The sequence below is a fragment of the Oncorhynchus masou genome, chromosome 13 (genome assembly GCF_036934945.1).
Source record: "Oncorhynchus masou masou isolate Uvic2021 chromosome 13, UVic_Omas_1.1, whole genome shotgun sequence".
Classification (NCBI taxonomy): Eukaryota; Metazoa; Chordata; class Actinopteri; order Salmoniformes; family Salmonidae; genus Oncorhynchus; species Oncorhynchus masou.
Window position 1 is genome coordinate 71,860,086 of NC_088224.1, and position 26,206 is coordinate 71,886,291.

Below are 26,206 nucleotides of genomic sequence, written 5' to 3' on the forward strand. Positions count from 1 at the left end.
GATACTTTACACACACAGCTCAAAGCACTTTGGGAATACATCAAGGTAAATACAGGCTTTTATTTCAGACCATTCTTGACAAAGAACTGTATGCTGTAGTACTGAACTAATTCTTCATAATAACCATTGAAATACATAACCTACAGGAGTGTTACTGATCTAAACAAGTTGACATTAGGACACCAAAGGAGAACAGCCCTGTCCTCCAATTCCTCCATTTGTTCTCAGAGCCAATCGCACTGACCGAACCAAACGGGACAGGGCCGTGGAGGACGACGAGCAAGATCTCCCCCTTTTTTTTTTTTAAACGATCATTCTTCTGTACACACAAAAATATGGTGACCTAGAACACCACAACACCTGGCATACACAGACCTCAGCACAAGGAGGGTGGTGACTAAATACAAACGTACGGGTCTGAAGAGTCAGCCTTCGATCCCCCTGCACATACAGTCTCACACAAGCACTGTACACAGCACAACAGAAGGTCACCTAGATTAAACACATGGAGCCAACAAAGGAGGACTAACATCTATTGGGGTTGACTGGAGAGCCAGTATAGAACAAGGGGGATTAAAATTCTTATTTAGATCACACACACACTCAGACACATACGTCCGTACGCATTTCAAACTCAAAGCTACACGCCTGTGCAGAATATACTATTGTTACTTAGTGTTGAAGTGGCAATATATGTTCAAATATTATATGTAACCTTTTTTCAGAATATACAATAATGAAATGCATTATACAGACCGACGAATAGACAATGTAAGCTGTTCACACGTTCAGTACATCAAAATTAAGAGTTTCTATATTAGTTTCTTCTCACGACAGAGTGCAAATTAGATGCTTCTCCAAACTACTTCAAAAAAAGTTAATTGCTTCTTTCTCAAGTCCACTTACATACATAACCCCATAAAAAAAACAATTACACACAAATCATCATTCTAGTAAGTGTTAAGTAGTCAAATATGGAATGTGAAGAAAAAAATGTGGTCAAATTTCTGTTCAAAACAATACAAATAAAAGTCCATTGCAGTTTAAAGGAGAACATAATACAAATAATTTAAAGGAGCACAGGTTCTTGTTGTTTGTATCCCCTATTGTGAGCATGGTAAGCTGGTGAAGAACACAAGGAGAGACAAACAGGTGACTAAGGGGTCAGGGGTGGTGGGCGTTCACATGCCATAGCCAAAGCCAGGCTGGGGAGGTTGGCCGTAGCCGGTGGGTGCTGCTGGGTAGCCGTAGCCTCCATAGCCAGGCTGGGGGGGCACAGCCTGACCAGGGCCTGAAGTGAGCATGAGCTGGGGCGTGCCTGCAACACAAACACAGGACACTAGCATGAGCTTCGTGACAAGACTACTAATATACAAACAAACTCTAAAGGGTTAACACTGCCCAGGTGCTACAACTTCAAAGCATTATAGACCCCCTTTAACATATTCAACCAATAGAGCGGCAGGGTTATTTAGAGGTCAGGCCACCGTACCATAAACAATGGGCTGGGACTCTGTGTTCTGCTCCTCCTGTTTCCTCAGGGACTCGGAGGCGTCAAGCTTGTCGACCTGAGAGGCAGGGAGAGAGGTGAGCATGTTAACCACAGACACAACCAGCAAGGGGAGCTCTAATGAGATGCCAATATAACTGACCTCTGGGTTATTTCACTGGCTGGCCGATGGGACCATTCCTGACAGGCAGAGATGAATAAAGTCAAGATTTTACAAAAAAAAAAACAGGCCGCAAGAGGCAGGCCATGCTACGGTGTGTGGGAAGGTTTTTTAGTCAGGCACGGTTACTAGTGGCTACTGGCGATACTAGCTACCAAGCTTGACCACGACAGCCCAGCATTAGGGTTGTAAAGGAGTCCAATTTCAGATTAGATACACACAGCTAAGCCTAAACAGAACACTAATTAACATATACAGTACCAGTCAAAAGTTGACACCTATTCATTTAAAAGGTTTTTCTTTATTTTTACTATATTGTAGAATAATAGTGAAGAAATCAAAACTATGAAATAACACACATATCATGTAGTAACCAAAACAAGTGTTAAATCTAAATATATTTTATATTCTTCAAAGTAGCCACCCTTTGCCTTGACGACTTTGCACACTCTTGGCATTCTCACCCAGCTTCACCTGGAATGATTTTCGAACAGTCTTGAAGGAGTTCCCACATATGCTGAGCACTTGTTGGCTGCTTTTCCTTCACTCTGCAGTCCAACTCATCCCAAACCATGTCAATTGGGTTGAGGTCAGGTGATTGTGGATGCCAGGTCATCTAATGCAGCACCATCACTCTCCTTGGTCAAATAGCCCTTACCACAGCCTGGAGGTGTGTTTTGGGTCATTGTCCGTTTGAAAAACAAATGATAAATCTGTTAAGCGCAAACCAGATGGGATGGTGTATCACTGTAGAATGCTGTGGTATCCATGCTGGTTAAGAGTACCTTGAATTCTAAATAAATAAATCACAGACAGCAAAGCACCATCACACCACCTCCTCCATGCTTCACAGTGGGACCCACACATGGAGGTCATCCGTTCACCTACTCTGCGTCTCACAAAGATGGCGGTTGGAACCAAAAATCTCAAATTTGGATTCCAGACCAAAAGGACAGATTTCCACCGGTCAAATGTCCATTGCTTGTGTTTCTTGGCCCAAGCAAGTCTTCTTACTGGTGTCCTTTAGTAGTGGTTTCTTTGCAGCAATTTGACCATGAAGGCCTGATTCACACAGTTTCCTCTGAACAGTTGATGTTGAGATGGGTCTGTTTCTTGAACTGTGAAGCATTTATTTGAACTGCAATCTGAGGTGCAGGTAACTCTAAATAACTTATCCTCTCCAGCAGAAGTAACGCTGGGTCTTCCATTCCCGTGGCAGCCCTCGTGAGAGGCAGTTTCAGCATAGCGCTTGATGGTTTTTGCGACTGCACTTGAAGAAACTTCAAAGTTCTAGAAATTTTCCAGATTGACTGATCTTCGTGTCTTAAAGTAGTGATGGACTGTCATTTTTCTTTGCTTATTTGAGCTGTTCTTGCCATAATATGGACTTGGTCTTTTATCAAATAAGGCTATAGCCCCCCACCATGTCACAACAACTGATTGGCTATAACGCATTAAGGAAAGAAATTGCACAAATACAATTTTAACAAGGCACATCACTTAATTGAAATGCATTCCAGGTGACTACCTCATGAAGCAAAAGCTGAGAGAATGCTAAGCTGCCATCAAGGCAAAGGGTGGCAACTTTGAAGAATCTCAAATATATTTAGATTTGTTTAACACTTTTTTTGGTTACTACAAGATTCCATGTGTGTTATTTCATAGTTGATGTTTTCACTACTATTATACAAAGTAGAAAATAGTAGAAATAAAGAAAACCCCTTGAATGAGTAGCTGTGTCCAAACTTTTGACTGGCACTGTATACATACACACAGTGCCTTAGGAAAGTATTCAGGCCCCTAGACTTTTTCCACGTTGTTACGTTACAACTTTATTCTAAAATGGATTAAATAAATGAAAATAAATTAACAAAAATGTAAAAGAAATCCTGTTTTTGCTTTGTTATTAATCTATTCCCGATAATGGGGGAGAAGCTAGTTAATACATTTTAGGATAAGGCTGAATCCTAACAAAATGTGGAAAATGTCAAGGGGTCTGAATACTTTCCGAAGGCACTGTAAATACAAATAAATAAAGATGGTCCCACCATCCAGCCACCAGATGCATCTATTTCCATGTGTTTGGACAGTATGTAGAGAACCAAACCCATTTCAACAGCTCTAATATGGGCCAACATCACAGAACAATAACGACCAGGGATTACAAGCACTATCACAATGCTAACACCAACAAGAAACTTTCCCTACCATGAAGTTGAACAAACAGATTCAATGAATCAACTGGAAACCTCAATAATAATAAAAAGTTCTAAATGGAAAGATTATATTTATACTAAAATGATCAATAACCAGCAAATAAGGGAAATCTTTATCATGTTGGTCTGCTTGATTAGTTATTAAGCAGCTTAGAGCAGGAATTGTAAAAGAAAAAGGCGAGACTGACAATTCACAGGTTCAAGCAAGCAGCATCTTGAATATGAGAGACATACACAACCTATGCATCCTGAAAATTCACAAGATCACTTCAACAAAACCATAAGTCATCTATGAATATACTTCTCTCCTGTCAGATCACAACGTAGGGTTCAGTTCTCTACATACTTGCCTTCTGCCAAAACAGTCAGTACATTGTTTTAAGATGCAGGTAAACAGGCTGTAGGTTCATTGAAGGGGAAAGAGACATGCTGAAGCAGCAGTTAGGTCATTTCTCTGTTTAGAAGAGTGCATGAGAAAGGCAGAGAGCCATAGTGGAGGGAGTGAGAGGATGGAGGGATGGTTTGTACGGCCAGTCAAGGCGTCCAGAAGCAGGCACAGCCAACAACGTCTCCAAGCCTGTCCAAAAATGCTGCTAGTGCTATGGGCGGGGGAACCGCATGCTTGCCCTGAATACAATGCAAGTATGTTACACGCGTTCGACACACTATGTACACACAGTACTCCACTTGTCATTGAACAGACCACACTTTACAGTTCTGGAGTAGCAAAGACACTACAGTACAATTAATATAACAAATAAAAGGAACACAATTATAATAAAATGCAAAAAACATCTCCATACATGTCACAATGTTGAGGATATTTACATCTAAAACTAGGCATTTTTTACTTGAGAGTTAACTCCGTAAACCGTTACATAAAAGGGTACTCTGAAAGAATGATCAAAATTTCCATACACAATGTGTTCTATTCTCCAGCTGTGCAGCTGTCTCCAGCTGTGCATAGCCCAAATATGAGGCTACATTACTTCACTATAAAAGGACAAAATTGAACAATGTTGGCCCTAAGCTCTGGTCAAACCACATTCAATGTGGTCCCAGGGCTGTTTCAGCATTCATTTCAGTACAAATCAAACCCCAGTACTCTACCAAGGTTGACCACTAAATGGCAAGTGGTAGAGATTATCACAGCCTCAAGCAACAGCAGACCAGTGATATTACAGACAGTGGTAGTTTTCATTAGTATCTACAGGTCTAAGGGAGAGTATTGTCTGACTACAGTAGGTTATCCAGAGTAGAGCTCTCCTTTCCTGCTCCTGGACAGTTACTGAGTTTGCTGGTTTATGTGGGCAGCCTCAATGGAACGGAACTAAACATCCCTCTGTTTGGGTGTTGCTGGGGTGAATGAGTTCCTGAATCCTGATTGGTCAGTCACTGATTCAACCCTGGAACAAAGAGCAATAGCTAATAGAGCCATCCCAAACCCCAGCATGCCCAGCAGCTCCCCAGAGGCAGGGTGGGAGAACCCCACTCCAGACCATTCTGGGTCAAGGTGTGGAGTCAGAAGCAGCAGTGACATGGGGAGGGGACAGACTCATGCAGTTTCCTCTAGTTTCACTCCTCCAAACTACAGACTACAGAGGGTCAAAAAGAATGACTGGAAATGGATTGGACTTTCACCTTTTCCTTAATCGCATCAACCTGAAAGGGAATTCAGAGAGGCAACTTAAGAAGAAAAACAAAACCAACTCTCTCCCAACAGAGAGAACAAACAAATGTGGAATCAGAAAAAAAAAGAACTCTCAGTGAGAGATGGAAATAAGCCACTTTTGATACAAATGTGGTACTTTTAAGTTATAAAATATCTATCAGCAGACCTGTTTTTAAAATATCATTACAGTAATCATACAACATGCATAATTATGTACAATTGGTCTACATAGCAGTCTATTTCTTCCTGTTAGTCCTGGATCCCAGCAGACTATAGCCGATACTAACATTATGTTCTACCACAAGAAGTGATATTTCTGTTATTTCTTGCCATATGACAAATATATGTGGCATGGAAGAATACTAAGCAGTATGAATCTCCTGACGTTAGCATTTGTATGGAAAAGTAGCAGAGATGAAAACAAAATCGGAAGACATGATTACCGGTAACATGACTGAGAGAAACGGAACAGGTTGAGGATGTGATCGGCTGAAGTTGTGGTTGTTAACAAAATCCTAAAAGGTGACCTCCTCAAAAAGGTAAATTGGTACATTAAAAACATCACCTGACAACTGACTACTTTTCATTGTAGACACTGATAACCTAAGCACAAAAAATCCTTACCACACTCTGTATAAAATACCCTATGGGGTGAAATGCCATCCAAGGCGTAGCCAACCTAACCCACCTTGGAGAGGTACTCCCTCATGACCTGGATGAAATAGGGCATGGAGAAGTCCATGATGTTGTGCCTCCAGGCCGTCTCCAGCACCACGTCAGGCCTCAGCAGGTCGTAGCAGGTGAAGAGGCAGGCGGCAAAGCACTCCTTCTTGTCCTCTTCCAGGAACCAGGCCAACAACTCCTCAGCCAGCTCCAGGTCTTTCGACTCAGACGCATACTGCATGGCGTCCTACACACAAAACACCACAGACATACACGTCGAGACACAGGGAAAGAATTCAGACAGTGACGTCAAAAAGCAATGTTATGATCCATACATTTTACAAAAACAACAGCAGCATGGGTATCTGTGTGAGCTGATGATCACTGGTCTTTAGACAAAATATTAGTATTGGATATAAAGTTGAGGAGAAGATGGACCTTGTAGAGTTTGTCCTTCTTGCAGAGTTCCACGCTCTGCTTCCAGCGGTTGTTGCCTTTGAAGAGGTAGGCAGCAATCCTCCTGAACTCAATCAGCTCGTGCTTCTCCAGGCCCTGGGCCAGGGTGATGTTGTCAAAGTTGTCGTAGGCATCAATGGAGGCACGCAGGGCCTGGACAGGACAGAGGAGTAACAATAAGAGAGAAAGTCATTTCTGCATGACAGAAAATGAATGCAGACTTTTTTTCAAAAGAACTTTCTCTTTTCACAATGGTAATTTCAGTGTTCTCACAGATTCTTCTCGTCAAAGTATGAAGAACTAAGCTTATGTTAAAAGATCTTAGTACCGCATAGTCTTCCTCTGTGATGAAGAGGTTGTTAAGTGCTTCGTTGACACCCTTGTTGTTGTGGTTCTGCACTGACCGCAGGTACGGCTTGACCAGTGACAGCTGCTTGGTCTGGAGGTGGACAGAGAAAAAAAAGTCCAGTCAGTGAACAGTCAAGCAGGTCATTCTGAATGCCAAAGATTGCCATACAAGAAGCTATCAAGTATGGACAGAGTAGCATCCTAGTACCTTCATGAAGAAGTTGACTGCGCGGGTGTGGTCGAGTCGTGGTGACAGCACTATGAGCAGGTCGTTCAGTAACAATGGTTTGAACTCCAGGTAGAACTGGATAGCCTTGTAGTATAACTCCACATTGGCCACCTGGAATCACAAGCCTCATACATTCAGCTGCAGGATGTGGATTTCTAGTCAGTGACAAATACTTGGCCTCATACAATGACCAAGGAATACATCATGACAACAACCAATACAAAATGTTTGCAAATCTAAAACATGACATGCTGAGCTTGTGTGTTGTTGCAGTCAGTCAGTTACCTTGGTGACAATGTCTTTGAACTGTCCCTCCTTCCAGGCGTCTGAGGGGTGGCTCATCATGGTGAGGATGGCGTTGTCAAACTCCTCATACTTGTCATAGAGGAAGACCAGCTCCGCCCACAGGTGGGCCTGCTCTGCAGCCCTCAGGACCTGAAGACACACATTAACATTATCGTCACCCACCCCAAAAGCAGCACACAAAGATATGAATCACTAAATCACATACATTGCTGCATTCAAATAACATATGAACAAATATCAAAATATAAAGACTTTGCAGATCATTTCAATCCGCTTGCATATAGACATCTATCTCGTAGCGTTCTTCCTCTCTCTTACCTTTGGAATGTTGACTCTGGACCAGAAGAGCTCCAGGTGCTCCCTCATCTTCTGGGGTTTGAACTTTGAGTAGAGGATGGCCAGCTCTGTGAACATGCCCATGTGAGCCCGCTCCAGACCCAGGGCTGCCTCCAGCATGGTGATCAGCTCCTCAAAGTAAGCACGGTCCTAGAGACAAACACAACCATGGGATCTTCAATCAACACAGGACCATTAAAAACACATCACATGCTATGGTATGGTAAATTATTTTCTTTAACTCTGGCCAGGATAAGGCAATTGCTATGAGAGTGAATATTGGTAGTAATTGAACCAAATGGGCCTTACCTGATAGTAGTTGATGAGCTCCTCCAGTTCATCAGCATGGACAACAATATGCAGGCCACACATCTGTGCCAGGCGGAACTCATTTCCATCCACACAGGCAAAGCACACCTCTTTCCAGGTGCGGGTGCTGTTGGCTTTGCGGGCTCCATCCACGGCGGCCTGGTACTCTCCCAGGTGGACCAAGGTGGACGCTAGTCGCCCGAAGTTGGACACGTTGTTGTAGAGCAGCTTGGCCGCATCATACATCCTCTCATCATAACACCTGTCACCCACCTGGAATAGAGAAATACTTCATAAGAAAAGGGTATGATACTGGTCAGCAGTGATGGAGAAGGATGTGTCAGGTAAACGTGTGTGGGGGTATGCCGGTGTGTTTATGCGCCAGTATGTGTATTTTGTGTTCAGAGCGTACCTGTTGGATGTGGGCGTTGTTGGGTCCATTGATGAACTCCTCCAGTTCAGCCAGGCGGTTGGTCTTGGCCAGGGCGAAGATGAGCTCTGTCTCCACGTAGGACTCACGGGACTTCTTACGGGCCATCTGAAGGAACTTCACCAGGTCCTCCCAGTTACCTGAAGATAGTAGAGCAACATTTATATTTTCTTCACTAAACCCTTTTCTCCTAGTCTGGTTTCTGCAACTTTGAGATTGCAGGAAGTCCCGTCTCTTTGGCATATGACACAAGGAGTGGAATGTTAGAGACTGATAGCCAGACTACTTTTCCCCCAAATCGGATGCAGGTGAATACCTTCCCCTCCAATAGCAAGCCTACATTGAAAAACCCTAATGTTGGTTGTATGCTGGACAATACGTGGATCATTTTCTTTGTCTCTTACCACTCTGGGCTGCAGCCTGGCCCACCTCCATGTAGGCAGAGGGGTCATCAGCCTTGATGTAGGAGTCGATGGCCTCCTTCACCAGACCCTTCTGCAGCTGAGCCTTGGCCAGCTGGCTCCACACTGGAGGCTCGTTGCAGCGCTCAGCAAATTCATAGGCCCGGTCCAGGTTCCCAATGTGCTCAATCAGAACCTAAAAACACACAGAAATGACTTTTGTCAAGTTGACCTCTTAATCCATAGAATTCAGACAGAACAGTAGCATTGCCCACAACGGGAATTGAACAAGCAACATTTTGGTCAATGGTCCATTTGCCAGAGCAAAAGACTCAACCACTGACCTGCACGGCGGAGGTGTTGACATCAAACTTCCTGAAGATGGCAAAGGCCTCCTCGAAGAGCTCGTTGCTGATGGCGATGTTAGCGATGTCGGGGGCATCGTAGTTGTCTAGGCGGTTGATGTACTCCATCACACGGGTACGGTCCGCCTTGATGGCTGTCAGGATCAGCAAGTTCTGCAGGTTTCTGAATAAAAACACAGATGAACTCTGCTCAGTATGACAAACTAAAACAACAAGTTTAAAGTTACAAACAAGCCTGATATTGAAAGAGCAGACACACAATGGACAGCTCAGTCTGCCAGTGAGCACAGGTAGCAGAGCTTCAGTAGCCCTAGTACCTGTGTTCACTGAAGACAGAGTTATCCAGAACGATCTTCTCCAGCAGCTCAATGAGTTCGTTGGGGAGGTCTGCAGTCATGAAGGCCTTGACTGTAACGGACACCTCCTCTGGGTCCTGTGTCTCAGACAGGGCCGTCTGAACAACCTGAATGAAAGACAACAAACGTCATTCCAGAATGGAGAGAATAGTCACCATTCTGCAAACTTCTAGCCAAACAAGTCACAAATAACAATTTAACCATTGTGCGAAATATAAGCAACGTTTTGGTGGGACATCACAGAACATTTTGGCCCATGGTTTTAGTGAGGATGAGGTTTGCATTTCAAACAGGCAGGAACAGGTCCATACCTGGTCGATGAGGGGTCTTCTAAACGGGTTACTCTCCAGCAGCACACTGGCCCACAGCTCAGGGTCTTTACGGCGAACCAGGTAGCGAGACAGACTCTTGAACAGAGAGTTCTCATTGCATACCTGTACAGGAAATGTAAGATGATCAGTATTTGAGGGAAAACGTATGCAAACAGTGTAAAATTAACATTTCAATGTATTAGTCAAGTAAAAATGTCATTATTATTTCCCCACTCACATTAATGAGCTCCTGGTCACACTGTCCTCTCTCGTAGGCCACGCAGGCCAGGTGGGGGTCCCTCTTCTCACAGTACTTGCCCACCACACGGCTGTCGTAGAAGGTGTTCTCACGCAGGAAGCGCTCTGGGTTGTTGTTGCTGTCGATGTAGATCTTGGCCAGGGCATTGTGGGTAGCTGGCTCCTCACAGCCCTCATGGATACGGGCCTCCAGCCAAGGCAGAAGCAGCTTCAGTCTGGAGCCAACAAATACACATCTTCAAGTTTCAGGTGCTCATAAACTAGATATATTTACACTTAAGTGGGTCAAACAGCACCCCTTCACCCTACTTTCTCTTTCAGAAGTAATGTCACAATTAAATGCACTACAGCATAAAGACAGTCTGGGCTGAGACATCCCTCTCCCAGTCCCCACAGTCCTTACCTGTTCCTCTTCTCCACCTCAGCCACTAGTTCATCAGTGGAGAACTGTCCTTTCACCACCAGGATAAGGTTCTTAATCACATCCTCAGCACAGTCCACATCCAGCAGCCCTCCAATCACCACCGGCAGACGGCTGGGGTTCACCTGACACACAAACACATTTTTCTTATAGAAAATTCACATATCGTACAATGGTGTGTGTGTGTGTATACAAACAAAAAGCTGTTAGGCAGGTTAATATGAGTTTATGTACCTTCTGCACATAGATCTCAATGTATTTCTGCAGGGTGTTGCGGTACAGGTAGAGGACCAGGTCGTGTACAAAGTCGAAGCGGTCACACACGATGATCAGGGGGAGCTGATCAGTCAGCTTAGCTTCCTGTGAAGAGAGGAAATATTGATATCAGCTCACAGAATCAAACTAACAGCTAGACTTGGCTTTCAGGGTAATTAACAAAATAAATACTGAAGTAAGCTGTGATGTCATACTATAGCATGCCTACTTCTCTTCCTTACCTTGAGGAAGTTCTTGACTCGTTCGGGGTCGTAGCAGTTGCTCTCTCTGCAGATCCTCTCCACCTCTTTGATCTGTCCCGTCTTACAGGCTGCCTGGATGTACTTGAAGTGGACCTCTGGGTCCTGGCTGAAATTAACGATGGAACCCAGGAAGTAGAACAGACCTGGAATGAAGAGACAGAACTTAGTCCCCATAGATAGAGAGGTAGGATGAACAACTATGTGGTTGTTGAGACAGTCATGACCATGTTCCATGCAGGTGAGGACAAGACTAGGTGGTTTGTGTCAGGTGTATGGTCTGCTTACCTTCAAAGCTCTTGAAGGACTCAAAGAGCTCAGTGAGGGAGTTGGTGGAGAGCTGCTCGTGGTACTTAGAGGCCACCTGGACACAGATCTGCAGGTTCTGACGGATGTTGGCTGACAGCATGGCCCGAAGACACTCCAGAGAGTCCTCCACTGACAGGGAGCCAAAGAAGTTCACCAGCCACTGCAGGACAGAGTCAATACACATAGAGTCAGTGCAGACAGGAAAAATACCAGAATGCACACATGTTTATTAAGAGCAAAACACAGCAAGTACACACTTGTTCACCAAGACCATGAACACTCCAGGACATTATATTCCATGCAGTGTGTGGTTGTGTTAGATAGTGTCCTATACCTCAGGGTTGAGCAGGTGTGTGTGCACCACAGCCCGCTTGATATCGTACAGGTCGGTGTAATGCTCCAGAGCCCTCTGCAGCAGGCCAGCCTTCTCACACAGCTGGGCAACGTGGGCACGGTCGTAGTGGGTGAACATCTGGTTGCCCAGGATGGCATCAGCCACCTGAAGCAGAAAAAAAACATCATACATGAATTTAAAATCCATGACATCACGAGTCAGTGGAAGAGAAGCAAATAAGAGTGTAGCACTAAAAGAAAAAACATGCATACAATTGCTGTGTAAGTGTTGGGTCTGTGTGGATTGGGGTGTGATGTGTGTGTGTACCTGTGGGGCGTGGACCAGGTTCATCTCCAGCAGGCGTGTCTGCAGAGGCCCCTCAGCAGGCCTGTTGTTCTTCAGGGCATCCAGGAGGAAAGAGGTACACTGCTGGATCAGGTTATACTCCATAAACACGTCAACGATCTGAACAGGGAGACAGACAATACATCAGCTACCACACATCAATCATGTTACTGTATACAGCACCTCACAGCGCAGCACTGAACAAGGTTTTTTTCCTTCAGAAAATGTATATGTAAGGGAAATAGGACGATAAATGAATGGTTGAGGTGGTGAAGACGTTTAGCCGCCTGACCTGTGTGATGTCGGCCAGGGGCTCCTCATCCTGCACCAGCATCTGAGAGAACTGCAGGCCTTGTTCTGGACTGATCCTCATCACATTCCTGAGCAGGAACATCCAGTCTGGAGTGTAGCCCACCTAGAAGGGAAATACGGAAAACGCATCTGTTAGTTAAAAACGGAATACAATCTAAATTGACCATATTAAAGAATTCCATTTTGTGTCAAGTCAAACGTTATATTGGTAAGGACTTAGAAAGATAGAAACACCACAACTAACCTTTTTGGCGTAGAGGACAATTTTCTGGAACTGTCCGGTCTCAGCGAAGCACTGAATGACCTTGTTGGGCACGTTGGCCCTGAGGTAGACGCTGAGAGCCAGAGTGGGGTCCACTGATTTCACCAGGTCCCCCAGCTCCTCTGAACACTCCAGCTATTAAAAAAAAAAAAACATGCAATTTTCATAAATCCCTAACCAACACTGTCACGAATAAAGTCCCAGCCAGCCCATTAGTTATAGGGATATTTGAACAGCCCAGTATGTTGAGCAATACATAATAGGAAAATAAAACTTAAGCTCAATGTTGAACATCCAAACTCAACAGTAAGCGACAACTATAGTCTCAGTTTATTATGATAACTATGGTTTCCTTGCCTTGTCCTCTTTGAGCCATTTCTCCAGCAGCTGCTTGCGTCCCTGCTGTAAGACGGGCCTGCACAGCTCAAGAGACTCAAACTTGTTGAGCTGGCCCTGGTCCAGCAGGATGCCAAAGTACTGCAGCAGAGGAGAGGTCTGGCCCGGCTGGGCCGGCACACTCTGGAACTTACGGATGGTGTCCGGGGTACGCAGGATACCCTGGGGAGGAGGAAAGGAGCGTTTTGACTTTCAAAAAAAGTGAACATGATACAAGACTGTAGTAGTAGAAACCTTACTATACACAAGGCAGCTGGAATATCATTCAAACATTGATCATGATTTTAATTGTTTGTGCGTTTTGGTGCATTGGCAGTACCTTGGGAGCGTTTGCGGCCACCTTGGCAGCCTCAGAGTAGTTCCCTGCAGCGAACAGGGTGTTGAACTTTCTGGCGAACAGCTCCTCGGCCCCAGCCAGGTTGTTGCGCACGGCCATGCGCAGGGCTAGGTCTGGGTTCTGGAGCACGTTGGTGATGTAGGGGATGATGTTCTCCTCCTCCACACACACTGACAACACCTGGACAAACACAGTAACACACATACAGGGATAGAGAGTCCACTACTATACAGACATGAAGATATGTGTACTATTACATTAGTTTATATGTACTGACAAATTTAACAAAACTGGTATATAATTCCTTTGTTAAACTCACATATTTCTTCAGAATTTAATTGAACGTGTAAAAAGAATGTTGCTAGACTAGAGAATAGCATTTGTGAATTAACTACACAGAAACACACTGCTCCATGGTGATGTCTGTGTGTGTGTGTTACATTAAGATATAAAGGAGCAGCAGACTGGAGGGTTAGAGAGCCAGGAGCTTTAAGGAGATTAGGACGCCTGGCCTGACAGGATTTCCAACTGTGTTTCACATGCTGCTCTCTGCTGGAGGTGCCGTTAGATCAGTATTAAACAAGGCTTCCCTCAGCCAAGGTCACCAATTGATAGACACACACACACACACACACGTCAATTTGGGGCGGCATGTAGCCTAGTGGTTAGCGCGTTAGACCAGTAATCGAAAGGTTGCTAGATCGAATCCCCTAGCTGACAAGGTAAGAATCTGTCGTTCTGCCCCTGAACAAGGCAGTTAACCCACTGTTTCTAGGCCGTCATTGAAAATAATAATTTGTTCTTAACTGACTTGCCTAGTTAAATAAAAAGGTTAAAAATAACACTTTTTTTAATTTACAAAAGCACACTTCCACACAAACACACCCTGTTTTTCCATTGTCACATATATGGGACAGCCATCGTCACACAGGTGCAGTATACAGTGTTTGTGAATTCTGAGGAGGAGACCTGGAGCAGTAGGCTCTACAGACATGGATCACCTTTCCATCCTCCTGAATATTTAATGGCTCTGTGTGTTTTGGACAGGAAACTCATTGATCAGCCCACTGGCATCTGGTTACTCCTGATAAAAGGACTAAAACACTCCCATTTACCAGTGGAGACATACCTGTCCTTTCCTGTTGACTCCAATGATGCCAGCGGTTGGTTCATGTGGGGCTGTAACAAAGATGGTCTCCCCGCTGATCCGGTTCATGTAGATACAGGTGCCAGTCTCCAAGTCATACAGGTGGATGTAGCCATATTTGGTGATAAGAAAGACAACATCTTGCTTAGAGCTGATCTAGAGGACAGAGAGCAGGGACACAAGGCTTCAGAAGCTGTAGCACAACAGGTATTAATGCAGAGGGCCTGCATGACTGTATGGAACAGGTTTGAGTTCTTGTCTGTGAAGTGGTTCCAGTACCTGCATGGCTACAGGGAAGTCATTCTGGGCCTCAGGAGGGAAGAACACGTCCACTGCCTTCTTTGGAAACGGCTGATTGCCTGTTGGTGGGGTTCCCACTTCAATTATGTGTAACTAGGAAAGCAAAAACACATTCAGAGGAAAAAACAAAAACAATGAGACATCTTCCAGTCTTCTTTGCTCATTTTTCTTTTTCCATTCCATTCCAGCCCTCCCTGAGTACTCCATGTCCAAGCTGGAGATTCCTACCTTTCCTCCAGCTTGCCCTCGGACAGCGAAGCAGAACAGTGTCGATTCCTCTGTATTCCCCTCCATTTTGAACTGGGCAAAGCCGGCGGCGTGGCCCTCAATGGGCTGGGACACCTTCCTGTCCACAGAGTACAGCTGCATGGCTCCCACCACACGGTTTTGCTAAAATGAAGGAATACACATACTGTACAAGAGCTTGTGCTACAGCAGTATTTTCCAGAGGTACATTAAGCCTTATCAGGGCAGAACATTTCATAATGCTGTGCAAGCTTCAAAACAGCCAAAAAGCATGTTATTAGCATCTATCAGGTCAGTGTATTGCTGTACATTAGTGTTGACACTCACACGGATTAACTTCTAATGACAAACTCGTAAAAAAAAAAACGCAAGTCACTTCAGTAGAATACAGCTCGCGTCAACCATAAATCCAATCTAATTCCCTCCATTTCAGTACCTGTGCTGAAATCCCAATGAGAAGCAGCCATTTCTGTTTGGCGTCAGTGCGGTAGTTGATGATTTGACAGCCTGCTAGGCTGGAGTGTCTGTCAAAGACTTTGACTGGCTGGGAGTCTCCCTCCATGCTCCAATGGTAGACGGCGTTGTCTGTGACCAGTGCTACAGTGTTGAGGGAGATCCACTTCCAGAAAGTGACGTCATCAGTCATGGTGTGAGCCTTCATCTTGCTCTTCATCTCAATGTTGAAGATCTGGAGGGTTTTTGCAGCTGAAAATTCACACATTAAAAGGTTTAGCAATATGATGATCTAACAGTGTATATCCACGAACTAATGTAAACTACTAATCACCACACACAAACAGACTAGAGGGGAAATGAAAATACTGTAATACCAAATTTCACTTGATTTAGAAATAGTGGTAGTCATGGTTTGGTGCGAGTGCCACCAAATGACCAAACAAAACAGCACTTGCAATGCAGAAAGCAAGACCACAACGACGGGCAACCAATAACGTGGTAAGATCTGCATTCAGGAAGGAAAAGACTCAATACAAAAAAAAGTTAAGACATCACCAATCCACATGAGGCTAATAAACAGCAACCACTAGTGACTGGGTGAACTGATCATTTACAAACCAGTTCCTTCAGGAAGTTCACACTTCTTGACTTATTCCACATTTTGTTGTGTTACAACCTGAATTGAACATGGTGTTAGATTTCTCACCCATCTACACACTATACCCCATAATGACAAAGGGAAAACAGGATATTTTGAAATGTTGCTAATTTATTGAAAATTACATACAGAAATATCTATTTTACATAAGTATTAACACACAAGTCAATACTTTGTAGAAGAACCTTTGGCAGCGATTACAGCTTTGAGTTGTCTTGGATATGTGCAATCAGCATTGCACATCTGGAATTTGAGATTCTCCCATTCCCTCAAGCACTGTTAACGTTAGACGGGGAGCAGTAGTGAACAGCAATCTTCAAGCCTTTCCACAGATTTCCAATGGGATTCAAGTCTGGGTTTAAGCTGGGCTACTCAAGAACATTCACATTCTTGTTCTGATGCCATTCCAGCGGTGCTTTGGTTGAATGCTTAGGGTCATTGTCCTGTTGGAACAGACTGGAGACAAGATTTAAGGTCGTTTGCATTCTGAAGCAGATTCTCATCAAGGATTTGCCTGTATTTGACTCCATTCATTGCTCCCTCCATCCTTACCAGTCTCACAGTCCCTGCCGCTGAAAAGCATCCCCATAGCATGCGGCTGCCACCACGCCTCATGTAGGGATGGTGTTAGAAGGGTGATGAGCTGTGCCTGCTTCTCCAGACATAGCTCTCTGCATTCAGGCCAAAGATTTACATTTATCATTAGACCAAAGAAATCCTTTGCTCTTAGACTTTCACGTGCCTTTTTGCAAACTCCAGATGTGCGGTAATGTGCGTTTTTCTCAGGAGTGGCTTCCGTCTGGCCACTCTCCAATAAAGCCAATATTGGTGAAGTGCTGTAGAAACGGTTGTCCTTCTGGCAGCTTCTCCTATCTCAGTCAAGGAACTCTATAGTTTTGTCAGTGGTCACTGGGTTCTAGACCACCTCCCTGACCAAGGTCCTTCTTGCGCGGTTGTTTAATACCCTTCCCTAGACATATGCCTCATCACAACTCTATTGTGGAGATCTATGGACAAATCCTTGGACTTCACATTGTCATGACGTTGCCCTCTTTGGGTACAGCAAGCCCCATCCCCCTCTCCCTGTCTCCTACACCCAGGCTGCTGTGGTCAGAGAGAGGTCGTAAATTCCTAGAGGAGATTCTCCTCATGGCCACAGTATAGAGACAGAGTGGATTTTCATAGAGAACAAAGTAATTTCTTCCACTGCACAGAACTTGAGATCCGAACAACATTTGTTCTGGAGAAGGTATAACAGATCGGTGAAGAATTCAGCTACGAACTGGCCCGTTTGGTACAATTTTGTGAAACTCACGGGAGACAATACAGCCACATTACCATAACGCTGTTTATCTTTTAACCATAACACGTGGTTAAACACTTAGACTATCGATACCGACAGAATAAGAACAAGTCTTTGATATGAATTACTAGTCTGCAGCTAGGAATTCGGTATCATTGAACGCGAAGACCGACAACCGCCGAAACATCTAATCTATAACGACATGAATGAATGTCACTCTGAACTATCCATTCTAACCACGACTGAGAGAAGACGGACACTCTCCAACAGAAACAAACTTTTCAACAGAGACCGACGACACACTGAGCAAAAATATATATATTGATTGCAATAGTTCCCGAATGAGTGAGCGTTCATGTGCAAAGGATTAGCATTTCAATTGTTATAATTATCAACTGTGTGTTGTATTCCCAAACGAACCCCACCTTCCCTTTAGTACACCAAGCTGCTGATGCCGTTATCCTTTCCTTGTAACTATCTACTGTTTGTTTATGCATTTCTGTGAATTAGTTAGTTAGTAAATAAATTATTTAAGACTATGTATGGATGACTCAGTGAAGACTGGGTTCGTGCAGATAACCAACAATTTACGACGTTTGGAATGAGACTAACGTGAGGTAAAATAAATAATTAATCAGAAGACTATTGATCAGATATGAAAATATCTGAAAAGTTATTAGGAAAAGTATAACTTTGTAATCTGAATATTTTCCTTGGTGCCCCGACTTCCTAGTTAATTACAGTTACATGATTAATCAGTTTAATCACATAACAATAGAGTCATTTGATAAAGATGAATCTTCAGTTTAATAATGCCAAAGGCACAACAACAGTATAGTTTCTGCTTTGACATGCACTATTAACTGTGGGACCTTATATGGAAAGGTGAGTTTTTCTAAATCATGTCAAACCAATTGAATTGTCCAAAAGGTGAACTACAATAAAGTTGTAGTGATATCAAGGATGATCAAAGGAAATTGGATGCACCTGAGCTCAATTTCGAGTGTTATAGCAAAGGGGTGTGAATACTTGTATTTATTTTCAATAAAATTTGCAAGCATTTCTAAAAACATGTTTTCACTGCTATTATGGGGTATTGTGTGTAGATGGTTAAGATTTATTTTAATCCATTTTGAATTCAGGCTGTAAAAACAAAATGTGGAATAGGTCAAGGGGTATGAATACTTTGATGGAACTGTATAAGGTCTTCCATTAATTACTGTTAAAAAGTCCTACTATTGTATGTGCCTCGTCATAGGTGAACTTCCAGGAGTACAAGCAGCTCTACAGGATTCCTAACCACAGTATGCTCATCCTGAGATGAATTAAGAAGTTTGGAATTGGGTCTGAATGCTGATTAACGCAAGACCACAAAACACAAACTGATGCGATGGCGTACGAGAAGTGTCTTTGGATGCACTGACTGACAACCATTCCATTTCAGGCTTTCCAATCACTGGCTTATTATTGGAGCAAGGAAAGGGTTTCCTATTCATTAATTTCCTGTGTCTGTAGCCTATGATGAACCTGCTACTGTTAACTAATTTCACCACTCAAAAGTCTATAGGCCTACATTTCCTGTTGTGTAATGCTATACACCAGGACTACAAATCAGAGCTACATTTAAAATAAAACTAGCCCATCTAATGCAAAGAGAAATGACACATTGTATAATGTAAGTGATCAATTGCTTTTTGGAATTCTACATAAATTGGTAAAAAAAAAAAAAGATCTGTTCCTCTAAGTCACAACAATAGACAGTGTGCTTAAACTAATAACACACAAATTATTGTGTCTATATTGAATACATAATTTAAACATTCAGTGTAGGTCGGATAAAGTATGTGAATCCCTAGGCTGATGACTTCTCCAAAACCTAATTGGAGTCAGGAGTCAGCTAATGTGGAGTCTAGTCAATGAGACGAGATTAGAGATGTTGGATAGAGCTGCCCTGCACTTTAAAAACCACTCAAAAAGTTTGAGTTTGCTATTCACAAGAAACATTGCCTGATGTGAACCATGCCTCAAACAAAATAGATCTTAGAAGACCCAATATTAAGAATTTGACTGGAATGAAGCTGGAAAGGGTTACAAAGTATTTCTAAAAGCCTTGATGTTCATCAGTCCATGGTAAGACAAATTGTCTATAAATAGAGAAAGTTCAGCACTGTTGCTAGTCTCCCTTGGAGTGGCCGTCCTGCAAAGATGACTGCAAGAGCACAGCACAGAATGCTCAATGAGGTTAAGAAGAGTCCTGGAGTGTCAGCTAAAGACTTAAAAAATCTCTGGAACATGCTGACACATCTGTTGACGAGTCTACAACATGTAGAACACTAAACAAGAAAGGTGTTCATGGGAGGACACCATGGAAGAAATCACTGCTGTCCAAAGAAAAACATTGCTGCACATCGGAAGTTCGCAAAAGAGCACCTGAATGTTCCACAGCACTACTGGACTGATGAAACTAAAGTTGAGCTGTTTGGAAGGAAGGAACACAACACTATGTGTGGAGAAAAAAAAGGCACAGCACACCAATATCAAAACCTCATCCCAACTGTGAAATATGGGGGAGGGAGCTTCATGGTTTAGGGCTGCTTTGCTACCTCAGGGCCTGGACAGCTTGCTATCGTTGACAGAAAAATGAACTCCCACGTTTATCAAGACATTTTGCAAGAGATTGTTAGGCCTGTCCGCCAATTGAAGCTCAACAGAAGTTGGGTGATGCAACATGACAACGATCCAAATCACAGAAGTAAATCAACAACAAAATGGCTTCAAAAGAAGAAAATACGCCTTCTGGAGTGGCCCAGTCAGAGTCCTGACCTCAACAGGACGGAGATGCTGTTGCATGACCTCGAGAGCGGTTCACACTAGACATCCCAAGAATATTGCTTTACTTAAATAGTTTTGTAAAGAGCAATGGTCCAAAATTCCTCCTAACCATTGTGCAGGTCTGATCCACAACTACAGAAAATGTTTGGTTGAGGTTATTGCTGACAAAGGAGGGTCAACCAGTTACTAAATCCAAGGGTTCACATACTTTCCCCACCCTGCACTGTGAATGTTTACATAGTGTCTTAAATAAAGACGTAAAAACATATCATTGTGTGTTATTAGTTTAAGTAGACTATTTGTCCATTGTTGTGACTTAGATGAAAATTAGATCAAATTTTATGACCAATTTATGCAGAAATCCAGGTAATTACAAAGGGTTCACATACTTTCTCTTGCCACTGTATATACACAGTACTATTTCAAAAGTTTGGTCACACCTACTCATTCAAGGGTTTTTCTTATTTTCTACATTGAATAATAGTGAAGACATCAAAACTATGAAATAACACATGGAATCATGTAGTAACCAAAAAAAGTGCTAGCCACCCTTTGCCTTGATGACAGCTTTGTACTCTCAATCAGCTTCATGAGGTCGACCCCTGGAATGCTTTTCCAACAGTCTTGAAGGAGTTCCCACATATGCTGAGCACTTGTTTGCTGCCTTTCCTTCACTCTGCAGTCCTACTCATCCCAAAACCAGTTCAATTGGTTTGAGGCCAGGTGATTGTGGAGTCCTGGTAATCTGATGCAGCACTCCATTACACCCCTTCTTGGTCAAATAGCCCTTACACAGCCTGGAGGTGCATTTTGGGTCAATGTCCTGTTGAAAAACAAATGATAGTCCCCATCTGGTTTGCGCTTAGTGGATGGCATATCGCTGCCAAATGCTGTGGAACCATGCTGGTTAAGTGTACCTTGAATTCTAAATAAGTCAATCACAATCAGTGTCACAAGCAAAGCACCACCACACCTCCTCCTTCATGCTTCACGGTGGGAACCACACATGCAGAGATCATCCATTCAACTACTCTGCATCTCACAATGACACGGCGGTTGGAGCCAAAAATCTCACATTTTAACTCCTCATACCAAAAGGAAAGATTTCCACCTGTCTAATGTCCATTGCTTGTGTTCCTTGGCCCAAGAAAGTATTTTATTGGTGTCCTTTAGTAGTGAATTCTTTGCAGCAAATTGACCATGAAGGCCTGATTCATGCAATCTCCTCTGAACAGTTGATATTGAGATGTATCTGATACATCAAGTCTGAAGCATTTATTTGGGCTACAATCTGAAGTGTAGTTAATTGCCGATTTCTAAGGTTGGTAAGTCTAATGAACTTATCCTCTGCAGCAGAGTTAAGTCTGGGTCTTCCTTTCCTATGGTGGTCCTCATGAGAGCCAGTTTCATCATATTGCTTAACGGTTTTCACGACTGCACTTGAAGAAACTTTCAGTTCTTGACATTTTCCGGATTGACTGACCTTCACGTTTTAAAAGTAACGATGAACTGTCGTTTCTCTTTGCTTATTTGAGCTGTTCTTGCCATAATATGGAATTGGTCTTATCAAATAAATCTTCTGTATACCACCCCTACTGTGTCCCAACACGCATTAAGACATACCTGTTAATTGAAATGCAATCCAGGTGACTACCCCATGAAGCTGGTTGAGAGAATGAGAAGAGTGTGCAAAGCTGTCATCAAGGCAAAGGGTGACTACTTTGAAGAATCTCAAATATATTTTGATTTGTTTAACACTTTTTTGTTTACTACATGATTCCATGTGCAATTACATCGTTTTGATGTCTCCACAATTATTCTACAATGTAGAAAATAGTGAAAATAAGGAAAAACCCTGGAACAAGCTGTGTCCAAACTTTTGACTGGTACTGTATACACAAAAGTATGTGGACATCACTTCAATACGTGGATTTGGCCATTTCAGCCAAACCCGTTGCTGACAGGTGTATAAAATCGAGCACACAGACATGCAATCTCCGTAGACAAATATTGGCAGTAGAATGGCCTTACTTTAGAGCTCAGTGACTTTCAACGTGGCACCGTCATAGGATGCCGCCTTTCCAACAAGTCAGTTCGTAAAATTTCTGCCCTGGTCAACTGTAAGTGCTGTTATCATGAAATGGAAACGTCTATGAGCAAAAATGGCTCAGCCATGAAGTGGTAGGCCACACAAGCGCACAGAAAAGGACCGCAAAGTGCTGAAACAGGTAGAACGTAAAAATCATCTATTCTCGGCCACAACACTACCTACAGAGTTCCAAAATGCCTCTGGAAGCTACGTCAGCACAATAACTGTTCGTTGGGAGCATCATGAAATGGGTGTCCATGGCCGAGCAGCCGCACACAAGCCTAAGAGCACCACGCGCAATGACAAGCTTCTGTTGGAGTGGTGTAAAGCTTGCTGCCATTGGACTCTGGAGCAGTGGAAATGGGTTCTCTGGAGTGATGAATCACACTTTACCATCTGGCAGTCCGACAGAGGAATTTGGGTTTGGCTGATGCCAGGAGAATGCTACCTGCCCCAATGCATACTGCAAACTGTAAAGTTTGGTGGAGGAGGAATAATGGTCTGGGGCTGTTTTCATGGTTTGGGCTAGGCCCCTTAGTTCCAGGGAAGGGAAATCTTAATGCTACAGCATAAGTCATTTTATATAAGATTCTGTGCTTCCAACTTTACGGCAGCAGTGTGGGGAAGGCCCTTTCCTGTTTCAGCATGACAACGCCCTCGTGCACAAATCAAAGTCCATACAGAAATGGTTTGTCGAAATCGGTGTGGAAGAACTTGACTGGCCTGCACAGAGCCCTGACCTCAACTCCATCTAACACCTTTGGGATGAATTGGAACGCCGAAGTCCTGTGAGCCAGGCCTAATCACCCAACATCAGTGTATGACCTCACTAATGCTCGTGACTGAATGGAAGCAAGTCCCTGCAGCAATGTTCCAACATCTAGCGGAAAGCCTTCCCAGAAGAGTGGAGGCTGTTATAGCAGCAAAGGGGGGACCAACTCCATATTAATGCCCATTATTTTTTAATAAGATGTTCGACGAGCAGGTGTCCACATATACTTTTGGTCATTAGTGTCGTCTGACAAGTGAACGCTTAAAATAGAATACATAGTGTCAAATCAATATTAATCAATCAATCAACACAAATACAAATTAATTTGGCTACAATAGTCTAGTATTGAAATGTTGCATTGCATATCAGATTTTCTTGAAGTCTAATCTGCAATACACTTTGTTTCTGAATGCAAGGTTCTTACACTGCAGCCCAGGATGCACTGACAAAAATCATGCAAACTGACTATTTTGGCCTATAGTCCAAGACCAGCTCTCAAACTGGATATAGTCATAATAGGGGAATGAATAATACATTATCAAAAGTTATCACAAGGATCTTGCTTCAGAGGAATGTTTCACTGGCTCAGTCTGTGCATTAGCCTTGCCATCTACTCAATTGAGAAAGTAGTGTGCAATATAAAAGGTGCACAAGTTATTCTCAGATGTTTTTACTTTAACCCTTTTTTCCTCAAACCTAGAGGTCTTGATGAACTCCCTTGAACATCCCTATTCTGTTTGCCATTTACCCTAAAGCCTCCTGGTTTAAAAAAAAATCAATCCCCTTATGTTCGAAAGTAGAATGGAAGCACTCTTTCCTATGTAAACAGAACATATACAGTACTGGGCAGACATTCCATCACAGTGCAAACATGATTACAACTTCCACAACTCATGATATATAAAATCCAACTCACCGTCTGCAAACATATAAGAAAGCATTAAGAAACGAAAAGAGCAAAAACAAGCAAAAATAGAAAAAGCATTCATGATAGTATGACAATTTTATCAGTGTACAAAAGGGGTTCAATTGTTTCAAATGTAGACCATAAATTGCAACTCACAAGCAGTTTTACTTCTGATTTTTTAAAACAAATAATAAAATGGACAGGCCTGTATATGGTCATTAACAGGTGAAGCAGAATGTGACAGGCCTAGATTATTAACTTGCCGACAAACAAAATCGTACATACACAAACTCCCTTTAATATTAGGACAGCAACACATAGGAAAATGAAGGCCTACAGCAGTGAAAGTTGAAGTTAATTCACCCAAACTAAGTGGTTAAGTTGTTAAAAACACAGCCTCTGTACATATGAGTTCAGTCAAAGGAAACAAGTCAGGCTCAGTGGAAGTCCTTACCTTTGAGGGCAATAACTTTGCTAGCAGGGTTCATGATGGCGCTATCTGCAGAGATGGGCCTACGGATTGGAGTGTTGGGGTCGGCCATATCAATGATGACAACCTGTGCCTGCTCGCCCACCTTCTCTCTTATACAGATGAACTTATCAGACTCCATAGTCAGGGTGCTGAATCCAATGTTAGCTGGGTTGATCCCCAGGTTCTGGAGCTAAAGGAAATGGAATTACATTGTTAGAAAGATTTTGATTGAAAAAAACAATTGCTAGTGTGACTGTAGCAGAGGTGGTTCAGTGAACTACGCTTGCATGATGAGTGAGTGATCTTGTCTGAGACCTGAAAACGTGTTGGCTCCTGTCCTGGAACTAATGCCAACACTTTAGTTCTGTGGGCTAACCGACCTTAAGGCTCATGCACAGGTTAATGATCATTGCAGAGATTAAGATTTTATGTTGATGATAATTCGTACTGTAGCTATCCATTTGTACTGACTCAAACCCATTACCCTTTTATCATCCAATGGCCATAGATATAACAACATCAAAATAAATAATACTAACTAGCAAGGCATTGTAGAAAGCCATGTTGTTTTAACCATAGAACATCTGTCTGTGGATTAAACCATTTTAGTTTACTGAACAACTGCCTCACTTGAATGTCAGGGTAGGGGTAAACTAAGATCAGTGTCAACACTAGCAGAAATAGCTAAATGTATCTGGCTGTTATTGAATGGACTGTCAAACAGAAACGTATCTATCTAGTTAAGTAGTTAGCCATTACTTAACATGACATATGTTTGAGTTAGCAGGCCAATTAAAATCAAAATAGCAGCCATCATATAAAGCAGTTAACGTTACGTTTGATGGCAACCACAGAAAGTTAACGTTCACTGTCACTGTGCTAGTCTTTTCGCTAGCTAGCTAGCATAATATGGCAACTGGGAGGAGAGGTCATTCATTTCGCTGCGGGTGTTGGACTGCCAGCTACAGTTAGCTTAGCTAGCTAACAGTTAGCGAAAATCGTCAAGCAACCGATAAAGATCTGGAGGGGTTTAGTGCGATAGTTACGAGCCCTCGCCACGACTAGTATTTCGCTATATTGTTTTCATACCTGCAGGTGCTCCTGGAAGCGAATAGGTAGTATTTGAGCCATTGCGGTTTTCCTTTGCTTCTACGGAGTCCTGGAATTCTAGCTAAAAAGCTAGCTGGCTAGGTTAGCACCGTGCTAGCTACGACCTCCTCGCTCACTGATTCGTAAGTCGTAGTCAGACAGTGAATATTTACGTCCAAGCAAGCTGTTATTGGAAATATTTTCCAAAATATGTCAAGTGTAGCCGCCGGATGTTTATGCGTTTTCTCCACTGCCGGAATGGATGGATAGCAGTGTCTTAAACACTGATCTCAGTCCAAACCTGCAATGGCGGCGGAAACGGATCAAAATCTGAGACGGAAGAGGAAGCAAGACATCCAACTCCCTAATCGTTTTTGT

The 26,206-nt window shown here is 43.1% G+C and overlaps 1 protein-coding gene across 4 annotated transcripts; it reads right to left on the reverse strand.

Annotated features, from left to right (window-relative positions):
* Positions 1-40: 40 nt before the first annotated feature.
* On the reverse strand, positions 41-26,170 carry LOC135553011 (clathrin heavy chain 1-like). 4 transcript variants are annotated; one of them, XM_064985049.1, is made up of 33 exons: positions 25,829-26,170; positions 24,722-24,929; positions 15,687-15,955; positions 15,233-15,394; positions 14,984-15,097; positions 14,687-14,860; positions 13,540-13,737; positions 13,182-13,382; positions 12,807-12,959; positions 12,543-12,665; positions 12,233-12,370; positions 11,906-12,070; positions 11,551-11,731; positions 11,245-11,408; positions 10,982-11,107; positions 10,730-10,872; positions 10,307-10,541; positions 10,069-10,191; positions 9,719-9,864; positions 9,381-9,564; positions 9,040-9,232; positions 8,618-8,775; positions 8,206-8,478; positions 7,879-8,046; positions 7,540-7,689; positions 7,234-7,365; positions 7,006-7,116; positions 6,660-6,830; positions 6,247-6,468; positions 5,528-5,548; positions 1,653-1,690; positions 1,493-1,568; positions 1,229-1,318 (listed from the first exon to the last, which is right to left on the reverse strand). In XM_064985049.1, the coding sequence occupies exons 1-32, from the start codon at positions 25,868-25,870 to the stop codon at positions 1,538-1,540; spliced, it is 4,917 nt and encodes a 1,638-aa protein (XP_064841121.1). In that variant the 5' UTR covers positions 25,871-26,170; the 3' UTR covers positions 1,229-1,318; positions 1,493-1,537. The 4 variants fall into 4 exon arrangements, with proteins under 4 accessions (XP_064841119.1, XP_064841120.1, XP_064841121.1 ...); XM_064985047.1 differs by lacking the exon at positions 1,653-1,690 and having other exon boundaries at positions 41-1,318; XM_064985050.1 differs by lacking the exon at positions 5,528-5,548.
* Positions 26,171-26,206: the final 36 nt, after the last annotated feature.

What these genes read in the sequence shown, in the direction of transcription:
- LOC135553011 (XM_064985047.1), bottom strand. Translation starts at nt 25,870, where the DNA reads ATGGCTCAAATACTACCTATTCGCTTCCAGGAGCACCTGCAG. An exon ending in ACCTGGTCCACGCCCCACAG is followed by an intron (nt 12,071 to 12,232) that starts GTACACACACAC and finishes TTTCTGCTTCAG; the next exon opens with GTGGCTGATGCCATCCTGGG. An exon ending in GTGACCAGGAGCTCATTAAT is followed by an intron (nt 10,192 to 10,306) that starts GTGAGTGGGGAA and finishes TTTCCTGTACAG; the next exon opens with GTATGCAATGAGAACTCTCT.